General features: G+C 45.2%; 1 protein-coding gene across 6 annotated transcripts in view; it reads left to right on the forward strand.

Moving 5' to 3' along the window:
- ITPR2 (inositol 1,4,5-trisphosphate receptor type 2) overlaps nucleotides 1-27725 on the forward strand; it is a 317011-nt gene that overhangs the window by 174558 nt on the left and 114728 nt on the right. For all 6 annotated transcript variants that reach the window (XM_075602849.1, XM_075602844.1, XM_075602845.1 and 3 more), the window contains 11 exons: nucleotides 1242-1331; nucleotides 2305-2430; nucleotides 4234-4356; nucleotides 4699-4899; nucleotides 10113-10364; nucleotides 12048-12173; nucleotides 12357-12485; nucleotides 15684-15804; nucleotides 18367-18557; nucleotides 20772-20914; nucleotides 21237-21345. In XM_075602849.1, the coding sequence (XP_075458964.1) occupies nucleotides 1242-1331; nucleotides 2305-2430; nucleotides 4234-4356; nucleotides 4699-4899; nucleotides 10113-10364; nucleotides 12048-12173; nucleotides 12357-12485; nucleotides 15684-15804; nucleotides 18367-18557; nucleotides 20772-20914; nucleotides 21237-21345 (1611 nt within the window). The remainder of the gene's footprint in view (nucleotides 1-1241; nucleotides 1332-2304; nucleotides 2431-4233; nucleotides 4357-4698; nucleotides 4900-10112; nucleotides 10365-12047; nucleotides 12174-12356; nucleotides 12486-15683; nucleotides 15805-18366; nucleotides 18558-20771; nucleotides 20915-21236; nucleotides 21346-27725) is intronic.

The raw sequence follows: 27725 nt of genomic DNA on the forward strand, positions 1-27725 counted from the left end.
ACTGTGTTCATTACGCGGGGCAATCTGGATTTATTTTTCAGTGGGGCTTCAGTCGAAGTTACATTTTTACATGGAAACAAAAGTGGTAACTTCAGTTTTGTACCAGGGGAAAATTAGGTATCACAGGAGTCCAACGCGGAGTGCTTGTCAATTCTATTAGAAATTCCAGTCCTGCCGTCCTGTAACTGCAAAGGGTGGGAGGTAAAGTATCATCATTGTGAAGGGCGTGAGATGTAACATCACCAAGTGCTGATGCGGGGTGTTGCGACCAGGTCGAGCATTAAGTGCCATCCTGTCTATAGCAGTTAGCGCCTGCATTATTAGCACTTAGTACGGACAGAGTAACTGTCCTGCTGTTATTTCAGTGTGACCTTTTAGAGGCTGGTGATAAAACAAGTGATAAATGGAATCTACACTATCCCCAAAAATGGGTGAAAGACAATTTGCTAAGCTCCAACTAAGATGAATGATGAATTTCATTTGATGGCAAGAAGTCTTTTTGTGAAGGTGTTCCAGTCCTGGCTTACACCACAAGGGGATTTGTAGAAGTTTATGATATCAATACATTTATTGTTCTCACGGCCTCTGCTTAATTCTTGTTTTTTTTGTGTAAAAAAAGCCAAAAATAGTAATCTACAAAAAGAACTTTGTATCAACCTTAAAAAGTATTTTCATGCATTTGTCTCCTAAGCTACATTACAAGAGTTCCAATACCAGTGTGCAAACACCTATATCGAGAGTAGCTATATTTTTATTAGGCTGCGTCCATACAGGGGCAGACCGCGCGTCCACACGCTGAGCAATCAGACTGCCTAAAGGCAGTGATCGCGTCTATACAGCGTGCGTGCGCGCGGAAGTGGGAGGGGCCGTGCGATGCGCGTGAAATCAATCAAAACTGATTTCTCGTGCGATAGGGCGATCACGTGAGCGGTTCACCCAATGAGGGCGAACCAGCTCCGTGACGTCACTGGCCTGCCCATAGACACGCCCCAGGACAGCGCGCGTACTAAGGCCAGGGAAAGCACCCGCTTTCCCTCAGCCTCCGCCCAGGTGGAAAATATGCAGAAAAATCTAAGCGAACATTAAAACACCATTAAACGGGCAGTCCTCTCTACCACCCGCCCCTAAACAGGGTTAGGAAGCAGGAGGTCTCTGGAGCTGACGCCCGTTAATTTCAAGGGACCCCATGGTTCTCGAGATAGCATATAAAGTTAATGCATCAATCAAATATTTTTTCCTAGGAACCGAGCATTCTGAGTCCAGTGCAAGAAGGAACCAAAAAGCCCCAGATTGACAGTAATAAAGCCAATAATTACAAGATTGTTAAAGAGGTAAGTGTATCATTAGTTTAAACCAACCAGTGCATGTTGGTTATGTATAGTACTCCACATAGTCTGTATCATACAAATATGGACCGCAGTTGAGGCAATCTAAGCCAGGGGTGGGCAACTCCAGTCCTCAAGGGGCACCATCGGGTCAGGTTTTCAGGATATCCCTGCTTCAGCACAGGTGGTTCAGTCTGTGGCTCAGTCAAATACTGATCCACCTGTGCTGAAGCAGAGACTGACCCACCTGTGCTGAAGCAGAGACTGATTAATCCACCTGGGCTGAAGCAGGGATATTGTGAATAGCTGACCTGTTGGTGGCCCTTGAAGAGTGGAGTTGGCCGCCCCTGATCTAAGCCCTTGTGGAAAGACATTGGGAGTAATAGCCATTTGATTGCCCAGGATGTCACTTCAAGAGGGGTTCCTCGTCCCCCTTGATGTCTCCTAATTGACGTGTGCATATGTTCTGCGCAACACTAATGTTCGAGGACATATGGAAAGTTGAAAAAGGGCAAAATAATGTCTGAGGCGTCTTCATTCCTATCAACGAGGTGCATCTAAACCCGAGGTGATTCCGCGGCCCAGGTTCACTAAACGCCGTTAGGCTAAGTGAGCGTCCTATTAATAGTAATGCAGTATTCACTAAAGAAAGTAACGTAACGTTACCCCCCAGAGTTTGGGGTGTTACTCCCATACAAAGCACAGTCGTAATGAATTAGATCGCATGCTTAACACCCCTACCGCAGTCCTGAGAGTCAACCGCAGTTACTCAAGTACTCCGTTAGTACTCGGCTGCCCTCATGTTTGCCAGTAGTAGAAACGAGCCACTGAATTGTGTGTTTTTAATCCATGACCTTTACAGGCCACCCAGGAGAAGTATTAAAGTGGCCTTCCTCGTGGTTTAACACCACTCAGCACTTGTGACGCTTCCAAAAATGTCCATTACAGCTTTGCTTCTTTTTTTTTTAATACATTTCAGATTTTGAACCGGCTGAGCAAGCTCTGTGCGCTGAGTAAAAAGGGGCGCAACCAGCAGCAGCGGCTGCTGAAAAACATGGGCGCCCACTCAGTGGTGCTGGATCTCCTGCAGATACCCTACGAAAAGGTTTGTATATATGTTAAGAAAGTCAATCAAATGAGTCACCCATTGGTCCAAGGCCGCCCTTCCTGCCCCCCCTCGGTGGTGTTTATTCCAGCAGACGGGCATTGAAGGGATGTTATGTGCAATTACATCTTGTTATTCCATTGCCATTGTTATAGAAGCCCGACTAGTGAGGAGTTACAGAATGTACATATGGTAATGGGACCGATTGGGTCAGCCTTTTCTATTAACACAGGAAATCTGCCATGTTTGATGCACCTCCCACCTCTCTTTGTTACATGTAAGACACTTCATCATCATCATTATTATTATTATTATTATTAATAATGTTCTTACATTTGACACAGAGACCCATTCAGAAAGAGAATGAAAAGTTTTCTGTGCTCCTATACCAGTGGTTTTGAACCTTTTTTTGCTTAAGCCTAAGGAACCCTAGAATTAGATAGAGAAATGTTGGGGAGCCCCAACTCTCTCCCCCGTCCATCTTTCTCCCCCCATCTTTTGCCCCCCCCCCATCTCTCTTCCCCCCTCTCACACATCGCCCCTCTCACACTTTCCTCCTCTCTTTGTTCCCCCCTTACTCTCTCACTCTTTCTCCCCTCCTTATGGTCACTCCCTCACTCTCTCCCCCTTTACTTTCCCCCTCTCTCTTCTCCACTTACATAGTTACATATTAGATGAGGTTGAAAAAAGACGTAGGTCCATCAAGTTCAACCTATGCTAAATTTCGACAACAGATACTTGATCCTATATCTATACTTACTTATTGATCCAGAGGAAGGCAAACAAAAAACTCCATAAAGGGGAAAAATTCATTCCTTCCTGACTCCAAGAATTGGCAATCGGATTAATCACTGGATCAACATCCTTCCCATGTATACTTATTTGGTATATCCCTGTATACCTTTCTCATCTAAAAAGATGTCCAACCTTTTTTTGAACAAATCTATTGTATCTGCCATCACAGTCTCCATGGGTAATGAATTCCACATTGTAACTGCCCTTACTGTAAAGAACCCTTTCCTTTGTTGCTGGTGAAATCTCCTTTCCTCCAACCTTAAGGGATGCCCCCGAGTCCTTTGTACTGCCCGTGGGATGAATAGTTCTTTTGAAAGCTCCTTGTACTGTCCCCGAATATATTTGTATATAGTTATCATATCCCCTCTTAGACGCCTCTTTTCTAATGTAAATAAATCTAATTTAGCTAGTCGTACACTCTCCCCCTTTCTCTTCTCCACTTACACTCTCCCCCCTCTTTTACCTCATTACACTCTCCCCCCTCTCACACTCATCCCTCACAATCTCCACCTCTCTTCCCCATTTACACTCTCCCCCCTTACACTCCCCCCACTCCCCCTCTCTTACACACACACACACACCCCCTCTGTCACTCACCTTGGGGACCTGCGGTGCTGCGCCAGTCCGAAGCTCCCTCCTGTCAGACCGAAGAGGAAGCTCCCTCCTATCAGCGAGGGGAATGATCGCAGTGACTGTGCGACTGCTGCTGAGCTCGGGTTCCGCCGGGTCACTGATGCGTGGGGTACCACCGCTCCACCGGGCCGGGGACAGCAGCCGGGGATGGTGGAACCCCGGTTTAAAAAAACCCCTGCTCCAGACATACATATCAGTGGCTTGATCTTACCCCCTGCGTGTTAATGTGTTCATAGCTGCTTTCCCAGCTGCAGGGGAGTGAGGAAAGTGTGTGTTTGCATATATCTGGCGCTGGCGCTGTATTTCTAGGGACGTAAAACATTCTGACGTGGAATAATATATATCTTTCCGCTGCCGTGTCGTTGATATTCGCAGACCGATGAAAAAATGAATGAAATTATGACTCTGGCTCATTATTTTCTACAACACTTCTGTCGTGGAAATCCTCAGAATCAGATTCTGCTCCATAAGAACCTGAACCTCTTCTTGACTCCAGGGGTAAGTGCGGTAATACAGGGGGTGCTCCACTCCAGTCCTCAAATCCCCCCCCCCCTTCCCCAACAGGTCAGGTTTTAAGGATAACCCAGCTTCAGCACAGGTGGCTCAATCAGCCACATGTGAGCCTCTGATTGAGCCACCTGTGCTGAAGAGGGGAATGATTGAACCACCTGTGCTGAAGCAGGGATATCCTGAAAACCTGACCTGTTGGGGGAGAGGGCGCTTGAGGACTTGTGTGGAGCACCTCTGCACTAAACGATAAAAACATCCTATCCTTACAGCCAGTACCCCGTTACATATTTGCTCTGATGTCCTGATGGAGCTTCCTCGTTTTGTCTTTAGCTTCTTGAAGCAGAGACCATGAGGAATATCTTCATGAACAACTACCACCTGTGCAACGAGATCAGCGAGCGCGTCGTGCAGCACTTCGTGCACTGCGTGGAGACGCACGGCCGACACATGGAATACTTAAGGTTTTTGCAGACCATTGTGAAAGCGGACGGGAAGTACGTGAAGAAGTGTCAGGACGTCGTGATGACCGAGGTGTGCATTTTATTTCATCACTTTGCTAGTAGAATTATTTGTCTTCAAGAAGCAGTCCCAGCTGCCGTTTTATTTATTTTGTATTTTTTTGTATTTCATTTTTTCCCCTTTTTAATATGCGCATCAATACAACCCACACAATGATAAGTGATTAGCTAAGTTACTGATCGATCCGTTCTCCTGTGGTCGATCAGCGAAGATTTGGGTCAGGGGTTCACTAAATGGCTGTCAGTGCAGCAGCAGAGGACCAAAGATGCAAAGTTCTGTGGGGAAGATCATGTGACCAGGCAGTCACTAGATACAATTGGTGCACTGCTAGAACAGCGGTGCGCAAAGTGGGGGGCGCGACCCCCAGGGGGGGCGGGAGATTGTGCTGGGGGGCGCGGGCAGTTGCAGAGGCCCCGCACTCTTCCCCCAGGCATTTAAATGAAATGCCGGGGGATCGCGTGAGGACCCTGCAACTGTTTACTTACCGGGATTCAGCCGTCTGTGTTGCGTCGCCATGGCAACGCAGCGTCTATTGACCATGTGACCTGACGTCACACGCCCACGCAGCGTCAGCTGAAGGTAGGCAGGGGGGCGCGAGAGCCGGGGCAGAGTGACAGGGGGGCGCAGCACCAAACGTTTGCGCTCCCCTGTGCTAGAGAGAGGGCAGGGATCAAAAAGGTGTGTGCCAGAGCCTGTTTCAGATGAGGAAGGGGATGTGACTTTGTAAATGGTTGCTATAGAAAAAAAAATGCTTATTACAGTATAATAATGTAATTATACAACTGTTGGAAAAACTTAATTAAAACTTAAGTTGAAAAAAAAATGTCATTCAGATTTCTAAAAAATGCTTCAAGTATTTTTTCAAAGAACAGAACTGATTTATTGTAAAAAAAAAAAAAAAAAACACACATGTAGGTTACTGCTTGGCCCGCAGCTTTAACCCCTTTTATGCTGGAGTGTACCAAATGGCTATTTCTCAGACTGAGAAATAACAGATTTTTCTATAGTGATTAATTGAGTGTTATTTGACTGCTTAAAATAAAATCACATCGATGTCCAACAAGGATAAAGTAATACCTCTCTTTTCCAGCAGCTATTTCAGATGCATCATCTGAATGACGCACAGCAGCACTCGAGTGACTGTGACACAAAGCTCCCAATTTGTTACATACCAATTAAGATGACTGGCACCTGCACTGGGTATCGCAGTTATGCTAACTAACTTTCTTCCCTAGTTCTATCCCCTCTTTAAAGATCAAAAGTGAAAAGCCCTTTTCTCTTGTCTGCCAAAGCGTCCGTTTTTGTGCGAGGCGAAGACAAAAGATGGAAGCTTAATGAGTTTCTGTGCGAAAGAACAGCCCCGTATCCAAAAAGAGATGGTATAACTTGTTAGGAGAATGAAACTTTTTTCGCGGGTAACCTTTATGGAATACAGAATTCTCTTTCAACCTTTTCATTTTGCGGGAAAGATTTGTAACGTCCCTTAAATATTACACTTCTCCCATTTACATAACAATACTTGGTTATTGTTAATACATTAGTTTCGGCGGGGCTTTGTCCTCTGAAACAAGTTCGGGTTTTTTTTGGCATTACTTCTAACTGAATTCCTTTTTACAGTTTAGTTTCAATTAAATTACCTCTGAGGAGTGACAGGAATTGGCTTTCAGTGGCAAGGGTTTCTATTAGGTTATTTCAGTATATTGTAATTTTGTTAGATGTTGGCTTTCAGATGAAAACCTTTTATTGTTTTAGTTCGAGCTTAGTTTCATGCAGGATTGCGGTTGTGTTTTTTTTTAATTTCTTTTTTTTAAATAATTATGTGGGAGTAAGTTTAATAATAATTCTAAGGTTAAAAAATGACCTGGAAGGTCCCACTTCTCAAGATACAAGTAGGGGGTGATTTTAGTTAGAACACTCACCATTGCTGATTATCTTATACTATATTAGTGAAAGCACTGTATGTTTGCCTGCCTGCCTGCCTGCCTGGATGTCCGGATGTCCGGTGTCCCTAGGGGAAATCTGATTGGTCCCTTGGCCCGCCCCGCACACCTCTCATTGGCCTGAGGCGGAGTGACGGGCCAAAGGACACACAGGGACACACACACACAGGGACACACACACACAGGGACACACACACACAGGGACACACACACACAGGGACACACACTCTCCCCCGTCAGTTGGACCGCAGCTCACCTTCCACACCCCCCCCCCTCCTCTCCCGGTGCCCCTCCTCTCCCAGTGCCCCTCACTCTCTCCCCCCTCCCCACCTCACCCAAATCCCCACGCTCCGCAACATCCCCAGCCGCACCATCACCCTCACCGTGCGCCGCGGAGGAAGCGCGGCCCTCCTGCTCAGCAGCAAACTCCAGGCTCCTCCCCCCTCGCGGCGCGGCCCTCCTGCTCTCCCCCTCACGCTACCGGAGAGGGGAAGCGGCGCGGGACTCCCCATCACGTGCGCGGCTACCGGAGAGGGGAAGCGCGGCGCGGGACTCCCCATCACGTGTGACGCTACCGGAGAGGGGAAGCGGCGCGGGACTCCCCATCACGTGCGCCGCTACCGGAGAGGGGAAGCGGCGCGGGACTCCCTATCACGTGCGCCGCTACCGGAGAGGGGAAGCGCGGCGTGGGACTCCTGCCACTCTTGCCCTCCCCCCCCCAGCTTCCCGAACTCACCTCCTGCCCCAGCCAGATGCCACGGGGTCAAGGTAAGTCACACACCGTCTCCCACCCACGCACTGTCACCCAGTCACCCACCCAGTCACCCACTCAGTCACCCACCCACTCACTCAGTCACCCACCCACTCACTCAGTCACCCACCCACTCACTTAGTCACCCAAAAACTCACTTAGTCACCCACCCACTCAGTCACCCACCCACTCAGTCACCCACTCAGTCACCCACCCACTCACTCGGTCACCCACCCACTCAGTCACCCACCCACTCACTCAGTCACCCACTCAGTCACCCACTCAGTCACCCACTCAGTCACCCACCCAGTCACCCACCCAGTCACTTTCACCCAGTCACTTTCACCCAGTCACCCACTTTCACCCAGTCACCCACCCACCCACTCAGTCACCCACCCACTCAGTCACCCACTCAGTCACCCACCCACTCAGTCACCCACCCACTCAGTCACCCACCCACTCAGTCACCCACCCACTCAGTCACCCACCCACTCAGTCACCCACCCACTCAGTCACCCACCCATTCAGTCACCCAGTCACCCATTCAGTCAGTCACCCAGTCACCCACCCAGTCAGTCAGTCACCCACTCACCCACCCAGTCAGTCACCCACTCACCCACCCAGTCAGTCACCCACTCACCCACCCAGTCAGTCACCCACTCACCCACCCAGTCAGTCACCCACTCACCCACCCAGTCAGTCACCCACTCACCCACCCAGTCAGTCACCCACTCACCCACCCAGTCAGTCACTCACCCACCCAGTCAGTCACCCAAGTGTCAGTCACCCACCCACCCACCCAGTCACCCATTCACCCACCCAGTCACCCATTCACCCACCCACCCAGTCTCCCACTCACCCACCCAGTCAGTCTCCCACTCACCCACCCAGTCAGTCTCCCACTCACCCACCCACCGACCCAACTCACCCACCCAACCACCGACCCAAAGTCACCCACCCACCGACCCAAAGTCAAACCGACCCAAAGTCACCCACCCACCGACCCAAAGTCACACACCCACCGACCCAAAGTCAAACCGACCCAAAGTCACCCACCCACCGACCCAAAGTCACCCACCCACCGACCCAAAGTCAAACCGACCCAAAGTCACCCACCCACTCAGTCACCCACCCACCCACTCAGTCAAGTGTCACACACCCACCCAGTCACCCACACACTCAGTCAACTCAGTCACCCACCTAGCTGTCAAGGGGGGGGGGAAGCCTAACCCTGTCGTACGCCCCCCCAAAATTACATCCCGGGCAACGCCGGGTCTCTCAGCTAGTAGTATTTAAAGATGGAATCCCACATAATCGGCCCGTTTACATTCTTAGGGGCCTCTTAATGGTGGAGTGTTTGTCATAAGGGGAGGTTGGATTCTGGCTGCACAAGCATTTGCTGATCACACAGTGACATCACACACGGGAGCAGCCAGAGGAAATCAAACCCTCCCAAATCTAACGTTGTAAATACATATCCTCTAACTATGTGTTTTAGGGCCCGGTAAGGCCAGCTGTATCTATTAAGTGTGCGTGAGCACTTCCAGTGAAATTGCTTGGAGGTGCCTCCATCCAGCTTGAGTGGAGAAACCACAACGGAGCCTATTTTTATGTGTAACATGGTGGAGGGTCTGCAGATACAGTACTAGAGAAAACGCAATCCATCGAGCTCCATTAACTCGGTGCTAATAACGAGACGTTATCAAAATCGTTTACGGGTGTTAATGCATATCCACAAAGCTAATTATAAACAAAAAATAGAATTATATACAACATATGTTTTATATCTGCATAGACTTAATGCCATGTTAAGTTAAACCTGCATCCTTTGCTAGGATCCAAAGTGCTATATATACCACCCCAAACACACCTGTATACCACATGTGGAGAGACATCTGTGCACAGAAAGAAGCCCACCTGAGATACCTGGGAAATATGCTAATATGGGCATGTGGCGCATATTTACATTACTTAAATTGGCTTGTTTCCCAGGTATCTCAGGTGTGCTATAATAACATTATGGCAATCCTATGCTAATGAGATATACACTGGCCAATGTGTTTGCATATAATTAGCATTGTGGATATGCGTTAAACTCAGGGAAAATAATATCTGTTACTGGTTTAGGTTACATGACGGTTTCAGCCCTGACTTAACGTTGATGTGCGGATCTGGCCCCAAGCGCGTTATCCCCATTCAGCTGATCGATGCCTTGGTATGTGTGGGGGGGGTTCCCCCCCCTGGAAATTCTCCCGCCCCCAACTTTGCACACCCCTGATCTAGCGTAAGCCGACTTACTGTCCCCAGTGCCGCAGGAAGAAAAGCAAAATGCTGCGGCTATGGGGAACAGTAAAAGTTGCGGCTGCGTGTGAGGGATCATCCTGCCGCATGGGACCCCCCACGGCCGGGGAAAGCCACGGGATCTGGACCACGGTTTCCCCTGGCACCAAGAACACTGAGCCTGGCTAAGTGTGTTATTCCAAATGAGCTACAGTATCCTCTAAGTGCCGCGGCCTCTCGTCTTTCTCTTGCAGCTGATAAACGGCGGGGAAGACGTACTGATATTTTACAACGATCGAGCCTCGTTTCCAATCTTGCTTCAAATGATGTGCTCGGAACGGGACCGGGCAGACGAGAGCGGACCTCTCGCGTACCACATCGCTCTGGTAGAACTGCTTGCAGCATGTACTGAAGGGAAAAATGTGTACACGGAAATAAAGTGCAACTCCCTCCTGCCTCTGGATGACATAGTGAGAGTGGTAACCCACGATGATTGCATACCCGAGGTAAGCTAGAGTACGATGCCTCCAAGGATCATTACCAGCTAGGCGACCGTTACTGCGCAAGGCTACGCAGTGCGAGGGATGGGCCGTACATACTGTACATATACATCTGCCACGTGAATGGGATGCAATGTGTCTCGTAGCTTAGCACTGTTTAGTAAAACACATGTTACCCTCCGTGCCCGGATCACAGGGAGTTTACATGGAGTTGAACTATATACATGGCAGTCCTCGGTCTCTCATACCTGGTCAGAGTGCCGGGCCGGTACAGGCTAGGCGTGGATATATGGTTATAATAAGGATGGGCGCCAGGAACTATTATAGTACAAACGAGCATTATTCTCATCTGTTTATAGGGCTCAGCATGCAAGGACAGACTTAACGTTGGACATTATTAACTGGTGGAAAATCATAAAGTTACTCTGTGCGTCTTCCCCTGGTAGCTCCTATACTGGGGTGGTACTCATGCTTGTTTCCCTTAGTAATGGTTAGATTGGCAATCTCCTGCATAGTGTCAATAGTGACACATCTGAAATGGACCCCTGTTACGAATACACTTTCTGGGATCAGTATCCCATTACTGCGTACTGTATACCTCGTCCATGCATATTGCATTGGGAGTTTGGTAAGGACCTCCCGGTGGGGCCATTCCGATTACGCTCCGGAGCTACTACTTTGAGAACTCCTGCTAAGCACATGCTCGCTCCTCTTCCCACATGAGAACAATCTTGCCCCATTACTATAGGCACTAACTATATAGGGCACGTTCCTTAACTGTAAACAATAAACAAGGACAGAACACTTTTTTTAAATACATATCTATATACTGAAACATATTTACAAGACTCACTGTGAGGCCCTCTGCCAGAACTCAGGGGAACCTGCTTCTAGAACATTGGGTGGAGCTATGCTGTACATGCCCTGCTGCCTCACTTTGGTGACATCACCGGTAACAAGATCTGCAAGGCAGTGGCAATCCCTTCTGTACAGTCATCCTACGTCACATGATGGGGAGGGGCAACATCAGAGCGAAACCATCTGGTTAACCCATTAAAGCCGATAACTCCTTACATTACTTAGTAGTCCCCAGAGGGAGGGTTGCACGCTCCTTGGCTTGGCTTATCCCACCTGCAGTTGGTTATTGAATAGCTTTGACACATACCGCCCACTCTCCTTTGGGCACAGCCGTACTGTACATAAATGGCACTAGATATTTGAAGCTATTTTTGAGAGCGTCATCACTTGTCTACATCATCGAAGGTGTCATTTAGTGCTTGTTACTTGGCTCTTGGATGAGTAGGTGGCAGTGCGGCTGCTGGGTGAATCAGTAATGTAGTGCATCACCCCTCTTTCTAGTATTAAATGACATATTTAGAGACGTTCATGAATTGCACTACATGCCTGATGTTAATACATCCTTGCTGCCAAAAACATGTCCACCGTTATGACGGTGTATGTCTCTTTGTTGACAGATAGCAAGATAAGTATAAGATGACAGATAACATTTTCTGTACTTACAGAATATAAAATATTCTAAAAACGGAGAAAACTATTGAAATGCTTTAGTGGAGAAATGGAAGTGTTACAAGTAACTGCCCTATCATTAGTCCGTTCAAGCTGGAATAGGTGGCGATACCTTCATTAAGTTTTGTTAGCTCCACAAAAGCTGTTCTTATCTTTGCACAGGTTAAAATTGCTTATGTGAACTTTGTCAACCACTGTTACGTGGACACTGAGGTGGAGATGAAGGAGATTTACACCAGTAACCACATTTGGAAACTATTTGAGAACTTCCTTGTTGACATGGCCCGGGTGAGTTTCACGACTACCACAGCAGACCCTAAAGATTTTTTTTGTCCATGTTTTAATCACACGTGTAACACTAGCTCGTGCCTGAATAATCATGTGTGTAACACTAGCTCGTGCCTGAATAATCATACGTGTGTTGGAAGTGACGCACGTGTGTGTTTTAATTGTGCCCCTTTTGCACGGTAGGTTTGCAACACTACCACAGACCGAAAACACGCCGACACAGCTTTGGAAAAGTACGTAACAGAAGCGGTAATGAACATCATCAGCGGCTTCTTCAATTCTCCTTTCTCTGACAACAGCGCCAGCCTCCAGGTGAGAAGAGCAGGAACAGAGAGAGACAGCCAAAATGTGACACTGGTTCACTTGACATCTTATTGTGTGAGGCTTCTCTGGAAGGGGAAGCATTAAAGCTTCCATGTTATCCCTCATTTCTTGTTATATCCAGCAATAAAGGAGACACCCAGAGTTTCTGGAGGCCATATTTACCGAGCAGTTTTCCGCAATAAGGCACCATCCGATGCTGGAAGATACCTAGCTGCCATTCAAGTCAATGGACCGTATGGTGTCTTCCAGCTTATGGCAGAAGACTGCTTAGTATATAGGGCCTATACATATGCTCCTGGTGGCATGTTTACAATATTCTCCTCCTGGATACTCCTTTTGAATTTGTTGGAGCGGAAATCCGTTGAAATTAAGTCATACTTCAGTTTGAGACATTTTATAGGATCATTTAAAATATTATGGGCTGCAGTACTAACGCATTTGTGTAAATAAGCTTGCAAAAGCTTTCTGTCCAAACGTGTAATATCTGGGGACAGTGCAGTACAGCGCTCCCCGGTTATCCAACGCAATCCGTTCTGGAAGTAGCGTTGGGTAGTGAAACCGTTGTAAAGTGAGTCCCATGTTAATCAGTGACGGTGAGCGTCGGATAAGGCATTTCCAGCGTTGGAAAACGTCCCCATAGGGTTGCATTGGGACGCGTCAGATATGCCGTCGGTCGTAAAGTGAAGCGGCGGATAACGTGGACCGCCTGTATTCTCCTTTCCTTTACCAATCCATCATCCGAGATTCTGTAGACCTGGGGCGTCAAACTCAGACCTCAAGGGCTACCAACAGACCAGGTTTTATGGATAGCCCTGCTTCAGCACAGGGCGCTCAATCATTGGCACAACCACTGATTGAGCCACTTGTGCTGAAGCAGGGATATTTCATCAGACTTTCATGGTTTTGTACAGTCCCTGTGTCCACATTGTGTTCTTCTTCACTTGTTCCTATTTCTCTTTGTCATTCTCTTTTCATCCACATATGGATATTTAATTCCCAAGACAAAACCTTGGCCTCCAGAATATTGTTAATAACACTTAATTGTCCGTGTTTTACTGTTCAAATCAGTGATTTATTAGACTAGTAACATGTTTAAAAAAAAAAAAACATCCAGGGCCATACTATGTTGCAGGATTAATGGACAGCTGGGCACATTTATTAAGTCAGACATTCTGTTGTTAGAATACAAATCCGTATTCAAGGTAGTTTAAGCTTTTCCTGATGATCAGTGATTAATCGGTAAGAAGATAAGGCCGAGCTCAACCGTAATACAAAAAAAGAAACCACAACTTGGATATTCTGTGTGACTTTTATAAAACAGAATAACTATCATTACAATGGAGAGTCCCAGTAACGGCTTCTCTCACTGTATTACATGCATTCGCTTCATTTGTACATTGAGATCATGGTAACAGCGTGACATGGTAATATTGTGACATGGTAATCGTCTGATATGGTAACAGCGTGACATGTAACAGTGTGATATGGTAACAGTGTGACATGGTAACAGTGTGGCATGGTAACAGTGTGGCATGGTAACAGTGTGGCATGGTAACAGTGTGGCATGGTAACAGTGTGGCATGGTAACAGTGTGGCATGGTAACAGTGTGACATGGTAACAGTGTGGCATGGTAACAGTGTGACATGGTAACAGTGTGGCATGGTAACAGTGTGGCATGGTAACAGTGTGGCATGGTAACAGTGTGGCATGGTAACAGTGTGGCATGGTAACAGTGTGGCATGGTAACAGTGTGGCATGGTAACAGTGTGGCATGGTAACAGTTTGATATGTAACAGTGTGACATGGTAACAGTGGGACATGGTAACAGTGTGACATGGTAACAGCGTGACATGGTAACAGCGTGACATGGTAACAGTGTGACATGGTAACAGTGTGACATGTAACAGTGTGATATGGTAACAGCGTGACACGGTAACAGCGTGACATGGTGACAGCGTGACATGGTGACAGCGTGACATGTAACAGCGTGATATTGTAACAGCCTGACACGGTAACAGCGTGACACGGTAACAGCGTGACATGGTGACAGCGTGACATGGTGACAGCGTGACATGTAACAGCGTGATATGGTAACAGCGTGACATGGTAACAGCGTGACATGGTAACAGCGTGATATTATGGTCTCCCACTTTGTAAATCTAACACTCCATTGCACTTATTGTATATAAAAGTAAAACACAGGAGCGCAATGCAATATTTGGGTTTTTTCCTCACTTTCACCCTAGCCTGACATGGGTGGCTAATACATAGTGTTGTAGTATCCGATGTAACTACTCATCAGTTTAATAAAGGAATGTGTTGTAATGAGAATGATATCTATTTTTATTATACGAGGCATTGCAAGAAAAATGACATCCCGAAATTCACACAGGTTTATTTATTTCCCAGGGTTTCCCCACGTCCACCAGCCTGTTCCTCCAATCTCCCGCGTACCTAATTCCTGTGCAATGCTGTGCCTAATTCCTGTGCAATGCTGTGTCTTATTCCTGTGCAATGCTGTGCCTTATTCCTGTGCAATTCTGTGTCTAATTCCTGTGCAATGCTGTGTCTTATTCCTGTGCAATGCTGTGTCTTATTCCTGTGCAATTCTGTGTCTAATTCCTGTGCAATGCTGTGTCTTATTCCTGTGCAATGCTGTGTCTAATTCCTGTGCAATGCTGTGTCTTATTCCTGTGCAATGCTGTGTCTTATTCCTGTGCAATGCTGTGCCTTATTCCTGTGCAATTCTGTGTCTAATTCCTGTGCAATGCTGTGTCTTATTCCTGTGCAATGCTGTGTCTAATTCCTGTGCAATGCTGTGCCTAATTCCTGTGCAATGCTGTGCCTTATTCCTGTGCAATGCTGTGTCTAATTCCTGTGCAATGCTGTGTCTTATTCCTGTGCAATGCTGTGCCTTATTCCTGTGCAATGCTGTGCCTTATTCCTGTGCAATGCTGTGCCTTATTCCTGTGCAATGCTGTTGCTGTTATTCTGCTTTTTTACAGGAAAGCGTTTGGAAGTATATGTAACTCCCCGTTTTCCTGCACATTTTAGCAGACACGGCTATTGCTGTCTGTAAAGGGCTAGAATATTGTCTTGTATTAGAAATGGAGCCTACCTCTGTAGATCCAATACAAATGCAGGTGGCAGCGTGCATGCGTTTAATCCCCTGTGATCTTTCACAGACGCATCAACCCGTGTTCATCCAATTACTTCAATCAGCATTTCGAATTTATAACTGTACTTGGCCAAACCCAGCTCAGAAAGCCTCAGTGGAGTCCTGTATCAAAACATTGGCAGAAGTGGGTAAGTGTTCGTGCGTCTGGAAGTTGTACTTATATCCAACACTTTTTGGGGAAAATCTCACCCTGCTAAACAAATCTGCCCCTGTGGGCGTAAGGATCCAAGAGGTAGATACCTTTGTCGGCAGGATCACATCAGAGCTGCATACCTATGTATATCTTTCTTTATATAGCACACAGTGTACTCAGCGCTGTACAAAGACAATACAGTACAGGGAATTATAATACAATAAGTCAAACAATAGGAAAGGAAATCCCTGCCCCGGAGAGCTTACAATCTACCTGTTTATATATGCTTTCACACTCCAAATGTGTTAAAGTGGGCCACGCAGAACCTTTGCAGGAAGCTTTTGACCCCCTGAGCAAACAGTAGTTAGTGATTTGTCTTGGGTGACGGCCCTGCTGTTTGCGCTGTTTGCGCTGTATGCACGTCTGCTGGCCTGGCGGCGCGTGCCACCTAGTTCCCCGGTCTGCAGTGAGTTGCAGGGGAAAGGGGGGGTTGCGTGACGGGGGAGTGATGGAGGGCACGGCAATGACGTCACCCGGCAGGTTCGCCCTCATTGGCTGAACCGCCAGAGGACGTGGCCTAGCGCTCCGTCACTAGTACTGAGCACAATTTTCCAGTCTGCAGGAAAAGCTGACGGCGCAGCGCGACGGACGCCCCTTGCAGTGGGCCCGGCCCTGTTGAGTTGCGACTCTTGCAGCCAGCGAGGACCAAGCCTTGGGCTACGACCCAGTTGCTCCCTGCTGCACGCGCGCCTGGCGGTGCGTGCACAGATTACAGCTGCGATCTGTAGGAGACTGAGGGAATGCGTGAGGGGGCGCGGCCATGGCGGGGCATATTTGCACTTCCGTGGCTGCCCGCCGAGCACGTGACCGCATTGCGGCACGGGATGACAACATTCTTGTTTTCCCTGCCAGCGTACGCGTCACAGCGCTTTGCGCGCCCACACACACAGCCACTGGGGCCTGCCCCATAGAGGGCTGTTCTGTGGTGTGTGGCGCGCAAGCCCGTAGCGAGCGCCGCAGCGGCCACTGTGGACCCGGCCTAACACATTTTTGTCATGAATTTCAATTGCAGCCTTCATGGTTCAGTTTTTGTAGAGTAGCCGTGTTATAAGCAAATTACTCCCATTTGTTTAGGACCTTTGAATTTTTAGGAGTAGTTATTTAGTAATTGAACTGGGGAAGGATTTATACGCCACGTGTATGGCAGCAATAAGATGTTTTCCAATTCTGTATCTCGACTCCTCCCTTTTTACCATTCTATCTGCATTATAAACATCCAGCAAGGGAGATAGAATAATCCTCAGTACAGACAAATGTCAGAAAGGTGATTAACAAGTCTCTCTGATATGGCACAGAAACACGGAAAGATAACGGGTGTGCGTCGACAGACACTTCTCGAGAACTTGATGCAAAGTCCCAGACATTGAAACTACCAGCGACATTTTCCTTTTATTCTATAAGAACTATTAATGAGTTCAAGGATTTTACAGTTTGCACAGCAAAGAAAAGAATCCTACATTACTACTGCATTACTCAACAATAGAGCAGAATCCTTCTCTGGCAGAAGGGCACACCGCGATCTCCTTTTCTAGGTATCATCAACAGGAAAGCATTTGAGCCCTCTCTTTGGGACAAACAAAGAACTAGGCTTTCATGGAAAGTCATACTTTATTCCACAGTAAAACTTGCCATATCATTGAAATAAAACATAAGTATTACTATTCGTGTTTCATCAACTGAATATCAGAATCATTTTGACACGGAATTCATATGGTAAATCTACAGCATAAATGGTGTCCTGATGGTGCCTCTACAAGATGGTGACCCCCCCATTCTAATTTGGAAGGGGACAAATGATTGTAGATACATCTCCTCATTAGATCACAGACAGGTCCTGCAGCAATTAGTCTTAAAATGATGAAAAATGAGTCACAATGAATCAAATTAACATGTTGCACTGTAAGCTTGTAATGCCCTTTGGGATTTAGCCATAGTACACGTAGTGTAGCTGTCACAGCAGGACATATCGTGGAAGAAAAAATGCCTCTGATTGTGGCAAGTTATGGGCTCAACTGCAATTAAGGAAAATATATATATATAGTGACTCCAAAGATGTGTTGATTTAGACCTGATATAAAAGTCTTGAGAAACTCACAAAAGACCCCCAAGTAATGGGGCTTTTTTATACATAAATCTCCCAGCTGTAAGATTGACAAAATGCCACCATGTTTAAGTAAAAGAATCCCATTGGAAGCGCCTGTTTTTATTTGAATAAACCTGGTGCAATTCTGTTGCACTGGTTTTGTACCAGCTTTGCAGCTGAGAGACGTTAGTAAGTAACCCTCAACATATTACATTAATACTGGAACGCAAAGGGACAGCAAGAGATCATTTGTTGGCAGTTACATTTTGTCCCGAAAATTAGAAGAGCCAAACCTTCAAATGACAGCAAGAGGAAGTGCTAATATATAAAAGATGTTCTCTTCCCATATGTCCGTTATCTTGGATGCACCAAGTCACGCTCGACTGATGGTAACCCATTCTTATTTTACAAAAGCAAAGAACCGTGGGATTGCGATTCCAGTCGACCTGGACAGCCAGGTGAACACGTTGTTCATGAAATGCCATTCCAACATGGTGCAGAGAGCAGCCATGGGCTGGAGGATGTCCGCTCGCACCGGGCCGCGCTTCAAAGAAGCGTTAGGAGGGCCAGCATGGGACTACAGGAACATCATTGAAAAGCTGCAGGTAAAGTGGAACAGTATATTAGGAAAAGGTCAGCAGTTCCTGTATAAGTCGGGTGATGATATAGTGTAAAAAGTCTAAAGGCTAAACTTAGAGGAGATATCCTCTACTAAGTCTACCCTACTTACCTATAAATCCTTATACAGAGATACCGTCTCGTGAGTGTAACACTTTGGAGGGGGGGGGGGATTTTATATTTTTAAGACAATAATTTTTTTAAATAATTGTTTTGGCGCCATAGGGTTTTTTCTCTCTTTTTTTTAAATCTTAGACAGTGAATTCTTATCTAATAAATGGCAGGTTTCACTGACACTATTAGCATATTATCAATATTAAAAAAGTATGTGTTTAAGTTAAAATGTAAGATAAATGACCTCCCTCAGTTGTGAATGAATGGAGCCTTCTAGGAGCTGTTTTTAAAATGAAGACGGGTAAAGTGGCTCATTATTTCATGATCACAGGCTCTGTCACTCAGGGGTCTACAGCAGGAAGTCCCATAACATGTGGTATGATGATATTTTTAGCAATGCTAAATGTAACTCTGTTATTGGTGACCCTCACAGTCCTGATTTAAAATGTACGTAAGACCGTTGTGGCAGTATATTATACGGCCGGCTCACGTCTCACCATCATCCCAAGCCTCATGGACTTTATTGGACAAGCAATCTTGCCATTACAGTCAATTACATTATAGCATACAGCCGGAGTTACAGTGTAGCATACAGTCGGAGTTACATTATAGCATACAGTCGGAGTTACATTATAGCATACAGTCGGAGTTACAGTATAGCATACAGTCGGAGTTACAGTATAGCATACAGTCGGAGTTACAGTATAGCATACAGTCGGAGTTACAGTATAGCATACAGTCGGAGTTACAGTATTGCATACAGTCGGAGTTACAGTATTGCATACAGTGAGAGTTACAGTATAGCTTACAGTGAGAGTTACATTATAGCATACAGTCGGAGTTACATTATAGCATACAGTCGGAGTTACAGTATAGCATACAGTCGGAGTTACAGTATAGCATACAGTCGGAGTTACAGTATAGCATACAGTCGGAGTTACAGTATAGCATACAGTCGGAGTTACAGTATAGCATACAGTCGGAGTTACAGTATAGCATACAGTCGGAGTTACAGTATAGCATACAGTCGGAGTTACAGTATAGCATACAGTCGGAGTTACAGTATTGCATACAGTCGGAGTTACAGTATTGCATACAGTGAGAGTTACAGTATAGCTTACAGTGAGAGTTACATTATAGCATACAGTCGGAGTTACATTATAGCATACAGTCGGAGTTACATTATAGCATACAGTCGGAGTTACAGTATTGCATACAGTGAGAGTTACAGTATAGCATACAGTGAGAGTTACATTATAACATACAGCCGGAGTTACAGTATAGCATACATTGAGAGATACAGTATAGCATACAGTCGGAGTTACAGTATAGCATACAGTGAGAGTTACAGTATAGCATACAGTCGGAGTTACAGTATAGCATACAGTGAGAGTTTCAGTATAGCATACAGTCGGAGTTACAGTATAGCATACAGTGAGAGTTTCAGTATAGCATACAGTCGGAGTTACAGTATAGCATACAGTCGGAGTTACAGTATAGCATACAGTCGGAGTTACAGTATAGCATACATTGAGAGATACAGTGTAGCATACAGTCGGAGTTACAGTATAGCATACATTGAGAGATACAGTGTAGCATACAGTCGGAGTTACAGTATAGCATACAGTGAGAGTTACAGTATAGCATACAGCCGGAGTTTCAGTATAGCATACAGTCGGAGTTACAGTATAGCATACATTGAGAGATACAGTATAGCATACAGTCGGAGTTACAGTATAGCATACAGTGAGAGTTACAGTATAGCATACAGCCGGAGTTTCAGTATAGCATACAGCCGGAGTTACAGTATAGCATACAGTCGGGAATTTTTGCCCTAGATCTTGCAAACAATTTAGATGTTGCTGTAGTTGTGTCTCTTGCCTCTTGTTCGGTAAAGTTGGTAACGTACTGTAGCTTTTGAGTGTCATTTATAACATATATCGTCTCTTTGTGCCATTTATTCCATCTTTCTCTCTATCTTCCAAACTCTCTCTACACTACCTGCTCACAGTCATTGTGATGCTTAACAGGCCTCACCCACAATAAAGGGGTTTCATGGGCTTGTCAATGTGCTTTTCATGTTTTAGGATGTTGTCTTATCCTTGGAGAAACAGTTCAGTCCAATGTTGCTGGCTGAATTCTCGGTTCTGGTTGATGTCTTGCACAGTCCTGAACTCTTGTTTCCAGATGGAAGTGATGCTAGAATCCGATGTGGTGCCTTTATGTATAAGTAAGTACCGCAGGTTACTTCATACAGTAGTTAAACCAGGTACACGTATCGTGGACTTATAGGGACTAATTCTATATCCTCCGAAGTGGCCGATCAGACCATTTTCAGCCAAAATTCCCCATTTAAATCATTGGGGAATCTCGCCCGAAACCGACTCAATGGGCAGCTTCAGTGGAGTTTCAATAAGCCCCATAGAAGCTATAATGGAATATTATCAATAATAGTCGTTATTCGCTATTATATTGTTTTGTACACAGGTCTCTAAATGACATCCGAATGCTCTGTTAAGACCTAATAAAGGTTGTTTCTCACTTTATTTAAGGTTGATTAATCATACAAAGAAACTAATGGAAAAAGAGGAGAAACTCTGCATCAAAATACTTCAAACATTACGTGAAATGCTGGACAACAAAGACAACTTTGTGGAGCAGGTACTGCAGTTTTTTCTATACATGACTACAGTATAATACCCGCTCGTGGGAACAACCACACAGCCAGCAGGGGAGAGGATGTATATTTGTATCTTAAGTTATCCTAATTCCCTCTCATGTAACAGTTCGGGCAGTCAGCACAGACCTGCATTTGGCATAATTAGCTCATGATATGAATTCTGTTTTCATTGTTACAGCTGACAAAAAAATTGCTAATAAAAAAAAGATTTCAAGCTGTCGCAGTGAAATGTTGAATTAGGCAGAAATTCCACCCACTCAATTTTAAACAACATCAATTTTATTGTCGCAGTTTTAAAAGTAGCAATATGCTCTTTTTTGACTCAAATATAATTTATATTAACATTTATAAAGCACATGAAGAAGGATGCAGGCACTCGCAGGTAACAGTTATTTAATCAGGATCCACGTCTCGGTTCTCGTTGGGACCTTGGCCAAGATACAGAAACTATATATACACCTCTAAAAAGACACCGCGAAACGCGCAGGCGAATAAATAAAAAAATACTGGCAGTGATACCATCAGGGCGAATGTAAAAACATAAAAATTGAAATAAAAATAGTAATGGAACCTGCAAAAATGCCAAAACAAATTCATATAAAAAAACAACAAAGGCTAAGTAGTTGATTTATCGTTAAAAATGACAATTGCTGGAAAAGAGGCATTGTAAACAGAGACCTATATAATAGTGATATAGTGTAATCAGTCTAATAGGTTAACTCAAACAAAACATATGGGGAAAGGGACAATCCTTCAGAGGGACAAAATAAGCCAAAAAAGAGGTGTTGGTACTCAGGTCCGCAGACCGCTTCACATCCTGTCCATCCTTCCTCTTTCTCTCCCACCTCCTCTCTCATCCCCCTCCTCTCTCTCATCTCCACCTCTCTCCCACACCCTCCTGCCCCCCCAAACTCAACCTCCCTCCCCCAATACACACTAAGCACCTCCCTCCCCAATACACAACCCCCTCCCCAATACACATAACTACCCGCCCAATACACACAATAGCCCCCCAATACACATAACCCCTAATACATACAGTATAATCGCCTTTTCCCAATACACATAATAGCCCCTCCCCAATACACATAACCCCCAATACACGTAATAGCCCCTCCCCAATATACATAATAACCCTCACACATACATAATACACATAATAACTCCCCCACAATACACATATTAAACCCCCTCCCCAATACACATAATAAACCCCCTCCCCAATACACACAACCCCCCAATACACATAATAACCCCCCCTCCCCCAATAACACACACACACTTCCCCCTCTGAGAATGTTACGAGGACGGGGAGGGGGGGGAGTGCTGCTCCGGTCCCTCTGGAGCTGCAGTGAAAACCTGCAGCAGTGGGGGGGGGGGGGGGGGGGAAAGATGGCGGTAATAAATAAATAAAAGCCCTGGTAATAATAAGTATCTAATTATATAAAAAGGTAAAGGAATCCACCGCGAGAGGAGAGGATTCAAAACATTGTTCAGTTAATAGTTCAGTAATGCAAAATGGTAATAAATGTGTAATTAGCGCAGAAAATTTGGAATAGACAAAAAAGTGTTACAGTATGTTTGGGAACAAGAACGTCCAAGATAGTACAAGGTTAGCATTTTGGGGATTCTAATGTTTCCCACTTATATTCAGTAGTCTTCTTGCATAGAGTTTCCTCTGGTTGAAGTGCAGCTTTTGGACGCGCTGCGATAAGATGCCGATCTGAGGAGATAGCATGGACATTTACAGACACATGAAATACTACAGATGGAGATTATAACACAGGCTGGGGGTTTAGGGATACAGACTGGGCTGGTAGAAAGCCGATGATGCAGCCATCTGAAACGTGGCCCTGAAAAGTAACAGCTTGCAAGCTTTTCCTTAATAATTATCCAAAGGAAAAGAAAATAGAAATGTTTGCAAGTTAATTGATAATGCACATAAGAAATAAGGAGTTGATGAGGCAGCTGGCTGGGGTACTTCATTTTAACACATCGAAGTGTGAAATGGGGGCGATTTGATCGTAGTGTTTTTCATGCCTAATGATTAATAACGCGTCATATATATATTTAAGGGAGGTTTTAAATCTTTTATTTATTTGCTGCTACTAGGCTATTTCTTATCCTACAACTTCAACGGGGGAATTGCGGCCGAAAACCGCCTGGCAGCTTGGGTACATATAGGATCAGCCCGTCAGAATTAACAGAACTTTGTTATCACGCGTTGAGCTGTTTTTGCACGTTTACGTCAAATTTAAAAAAAGAAGGTAATTGGATTATAGTTAGTAGAAGAATTTTTAAGGCTGAGTCCGCTGTACCGCTGAGCGCGCGGTGCTTGGCGAGGTTGCTTCTGGCTATTTCAGTTTTTATGTTTCCTCTCACAAAGAGCGCGCACGCTCATGTGCGGGCAAGGACGCTCACCCACGCTTGGCGCTTGCGTAGACAAAAAAATCTGACTTTGAACCGCGCTCAGCTTGCCAGCAAAGCCCCCCCCCCCCCCCCCGCGCGCTTGCGGAATAGCGCGGACACCCGGCGCTCATGCTTGGAGAGTTGGTGACGTCACCGCTCTCCAAGCATGAGCGCGGTCAGCGGTACAGGGGACTGCGCCTTAGGTATTATTTTACCATAACTGTGTAATGTTGAACCCCCCTTCAGTCTTCAGCAACAGATCATGGTAGTCACTAGTGGCCACTGTTCCATTAAAGTTACCTTCATGTTAAAGCAGAAATACATGTTTCATTTATTGGTTTGTTTGTTTGGTTATCACAGGTTTGAAGCACGGGGTCTCCTGAGCTAAACTGCGTTAATTTCAGCTCTGGGGGCCTGAGATACTTTCCTCTACGCCACAGAGATACTGACACACCCCACGGCGGGATGTATCTCGGGAAGCAGGGGGGTACCCAGAACTGAAATGTGCACAGTTCAGCACCGGAGACCCCTGCTTCAACCTCCAATAAATGATACATTCAAAAAATAGAACGAGGCAGTGCCTGTAACCATCAGTTGTGTGCCACAGCTACAAAGCCAGCAGGAAAATCGCAAAGTGAAGACTTCTGAGGCATTTTGCCTATGTTTCACCTTCAAAATATTTGCATGAAGTGATTGATGCAAACAGCAGGTAATATGATGTAATGATTCGGTAGGACGGAGACATATCACCGCTTGTATTATACACACGTTCTACTTCTCAGACCTGGTGGAAGAGATGGCTATATATTAGGGTCGCTTATTTCCACAAATGCCTTGTAGGTCTACTCACTAAAGTACGATAGAAAATATCACTTTGCAATTGACCACGTGTATTGCACTGTGGTGATTTCACAGTAAGACTAATGACCCTGCTCACTTATGTAACTATGTATTTGTAACCATGTATTTGTCATCATAACTCTGTGCCCGGGACATACGTGAAAACGAGCGGTAACTCTCACTGTATTACTTCCTGGTAAAACATTTGATAAATTAATAAATAATGATCTTACATGACATGGGTATGGGCAGTGGTTGACAAATCACCAAAAAATCTACTCGCCACACAAAAAAATCTACTCGCCACCTAGTGCCAAACGTGTGCTGCTTGGGCCAATATTTACTCGCCCAGGGGTTAAATCCACTCGCCCGGGGCAAACAAATGTATAGGTTTGTCGAACACTGGGTATGGGTATACATATATTTCCTATAACAAAAGAGACCTACTTCTACGTGAAAATATCATTGCCATCCTTATTACAGAGTTTGCTGCATAGTCTGTAGTGTGAGTTGCATCCAGGAAAGCATTAAAAGCCCACACTGGAACACTTCCATTGTGATTAGATCTGACCCATTTATTTACTGAGTAATTGTGTATTTCTCATAAAAATAACTATGTGAACGTATTATTAGTGGGGCGTGTTATTAATGGCAGTCAGTCGGGATTTTGTCAGACCGCCTGCAGTTACAGGATTCCTGAAAGTCAGAAGTGTTCCGCTGCATTTTGCATCGCTTCCCTTCTTCCAGGAGTTTGTCGCTTGCGGCACCCTATAATATCACATACAAGGAAGATCCCACTCACCCTATTAATATACCACAGTCCCATACTAAACGTTGCTGAGTAAGTGCCGTTCTTGCTTTAATATGTTTGTTGTAGACCATTTTTCAGGCTGTATCACCTGTCACTGCAATTTCCAGGATGCCTAAATCTTTACTGGAAAGAGAGATTGAATAGGACGGCATTATACAGCAAAAGGAGGAAAATCATTTGTACTGCATTTTACTGTCAGCAATTACAGTGCGTGTGTGCGATAATGACACATTTGGCTAATTTAAAGTGAAGAGATAGTATCAGAGGTGGAACCACTGATCAGGGATCTCCTAAAAATAAAGCAGTGGCACAGTGCTGGATTAAAGAGAAGAGATAATATCAGAGAGGTGGAACCACTGATCTGGGATCTCCTAAAAATAAAGCAGTGGCACAGTGCTGGATTAAAGAGAAGAGATAATATCAGAGAGGTGGAACCACTGATCTGGGATCTCCTAAAAATAAAGCAGTGGCACAGTGCTGGATTAAAGTGGAGCCGGTTTCTGGTCTATAAGGAAAGTTCTTTCAAATGCATTTTTCAAAGCTGAATGAAACAGTATAAAAGCAAAACGCGAGGGATCATCTTTAATGAAAGAAAAATAAGTGAAGTATGTGTTTGTAAATAAAAAAAAGAAAGTATTAAACCCGAATACCATCATAAGAGCGGTCATCTGCAGAACGACCTGCTAGGAAGTCCGAGTTCATTCCATGTGACAGTGCTAATTACATGGCGTTGGGATTCGGAACATGACGGAGTCGTATTTTTCTGGAGCCAAAGGGTTATATGCAGGTTAGAAGTATGGCCAGATAGCTTAACTCATCCCTCTTGAAAGCACAACAAGTCCTTATGTATTTCTTGACTTTATTGGGAAAGGGATACACACACACACACCGAAATGAACAATCCTGTTCCAGGACATGTATCACTCAATCTTTGTGGACTTGGAGACAATTTAAAGATTAGTAATCATCAATAAGCAGTTTGTGCACGTGACTATTTCAGCTCCGTTTCCAATGAGCCGCCCATTGGGCCTACACATACATGACTTGATAGATATCCAATGCCCCATACATGACCAACCACTTTTCTCCCACCATAAAGCCCAGTAAACACGGGAACACTGACATTTGGGTGAATTGGCCAGAACATTTATTACCCCATTTATAACCAATTATTAACAAACATTAAATGGGTGTTGGCAGCCCCAAAAACCTCAACCAGAATTATGGCTGCAACCAGCTGCACGCCCTTTACAACCACTTCATGGTAACAACTGGTCACTGCCCCATTCAGTGACGTCATTATGGCATTACATCCACCAAACCCCACTGGGTGCAAATAACTAGCCGCCATCACCTTGCTGCCCAGGACCACCTGCTCCTTATGACAAAATGTTACGTGACAAAACTTTGAAACCAACTAAACTTACGTAATGTTTTCCTCCATTTCTCTTTATTCACATAACTTCTCTTCTTTTTTTAGATGCATTATATTTTTTACCTTTCCGTTTACTTTAAATTATCCACCTATATCTACCGTATCTCCTCGATTCTAAGACGCCGTAGATTGTAAGACGCACCATTGATTTAATTTATTATTTATTTATTTATAAAATATTTTACCAGGAAGTAATACATTGAGAGTTACCTCTCGTTTTCAAGTATGTCCTGGGACATAACGGGGGGGGGGGGGGGGGAAGAAACACTACATTAAATGCACAGACGATGACAACTTAAATGAAGGCACCTTCACCTTCGGCAACGACAGGCGCTGCGCTAGGGTTGGCAGCATCGCGTTCTGGGAACGTCGTTCCACAACGTAGGAGATCACATGATCCTCAGTTGATTCGCATTAGCGGCCATATTGGTACAGGAGCCATTCAGTTACAAATACCCGTTGGGGAGAAGGGATATGTCTTAATAATAATAATAGCATGTTTTTGTATAGCGCTGCTAGTTATACGTAGCGCTTTACTGAGACATTTTGCAGGCACAGGTCCCTGCCCCGTGGAGCTTACAATCTATGTTTGTGGTGCCCAAGGTCACAAGGAGCCGACACCGGGAATTGAACCAGGCTCCCCTGCTTCAAACTCTCAGTGCCACTCAGTGTCTTTTACTCACTGAGCCACTCCCTCTTCACCTCTTATTGGAAGAAGGAAACTTATCGGGGGCATCATAACAATGTAACATTTTTACATATACTTCAGTTCAAATGGGCAACCACGTCACAACCCCCTCCTCTTCCTAGCGGCTGGCGAGTTTCTTTTGACATCGATTTTTAAGACGCATCCGGATTTCAGAAAC

Source organism: Ascaphus truei, chromosome 5, assembly GCF_040206685.1.
Source record: "Ascaphus truei isolate aAscTru1 chromosome 5, aAscTru1.hap1, whole genome shotgun sequence".
Classification (NCBI taxonomy): Eukaryota; Metazoa; Chordata; class Amphibia; order Anura; family Ascaphidae; genus Ascaphus; species Ascaphus truei.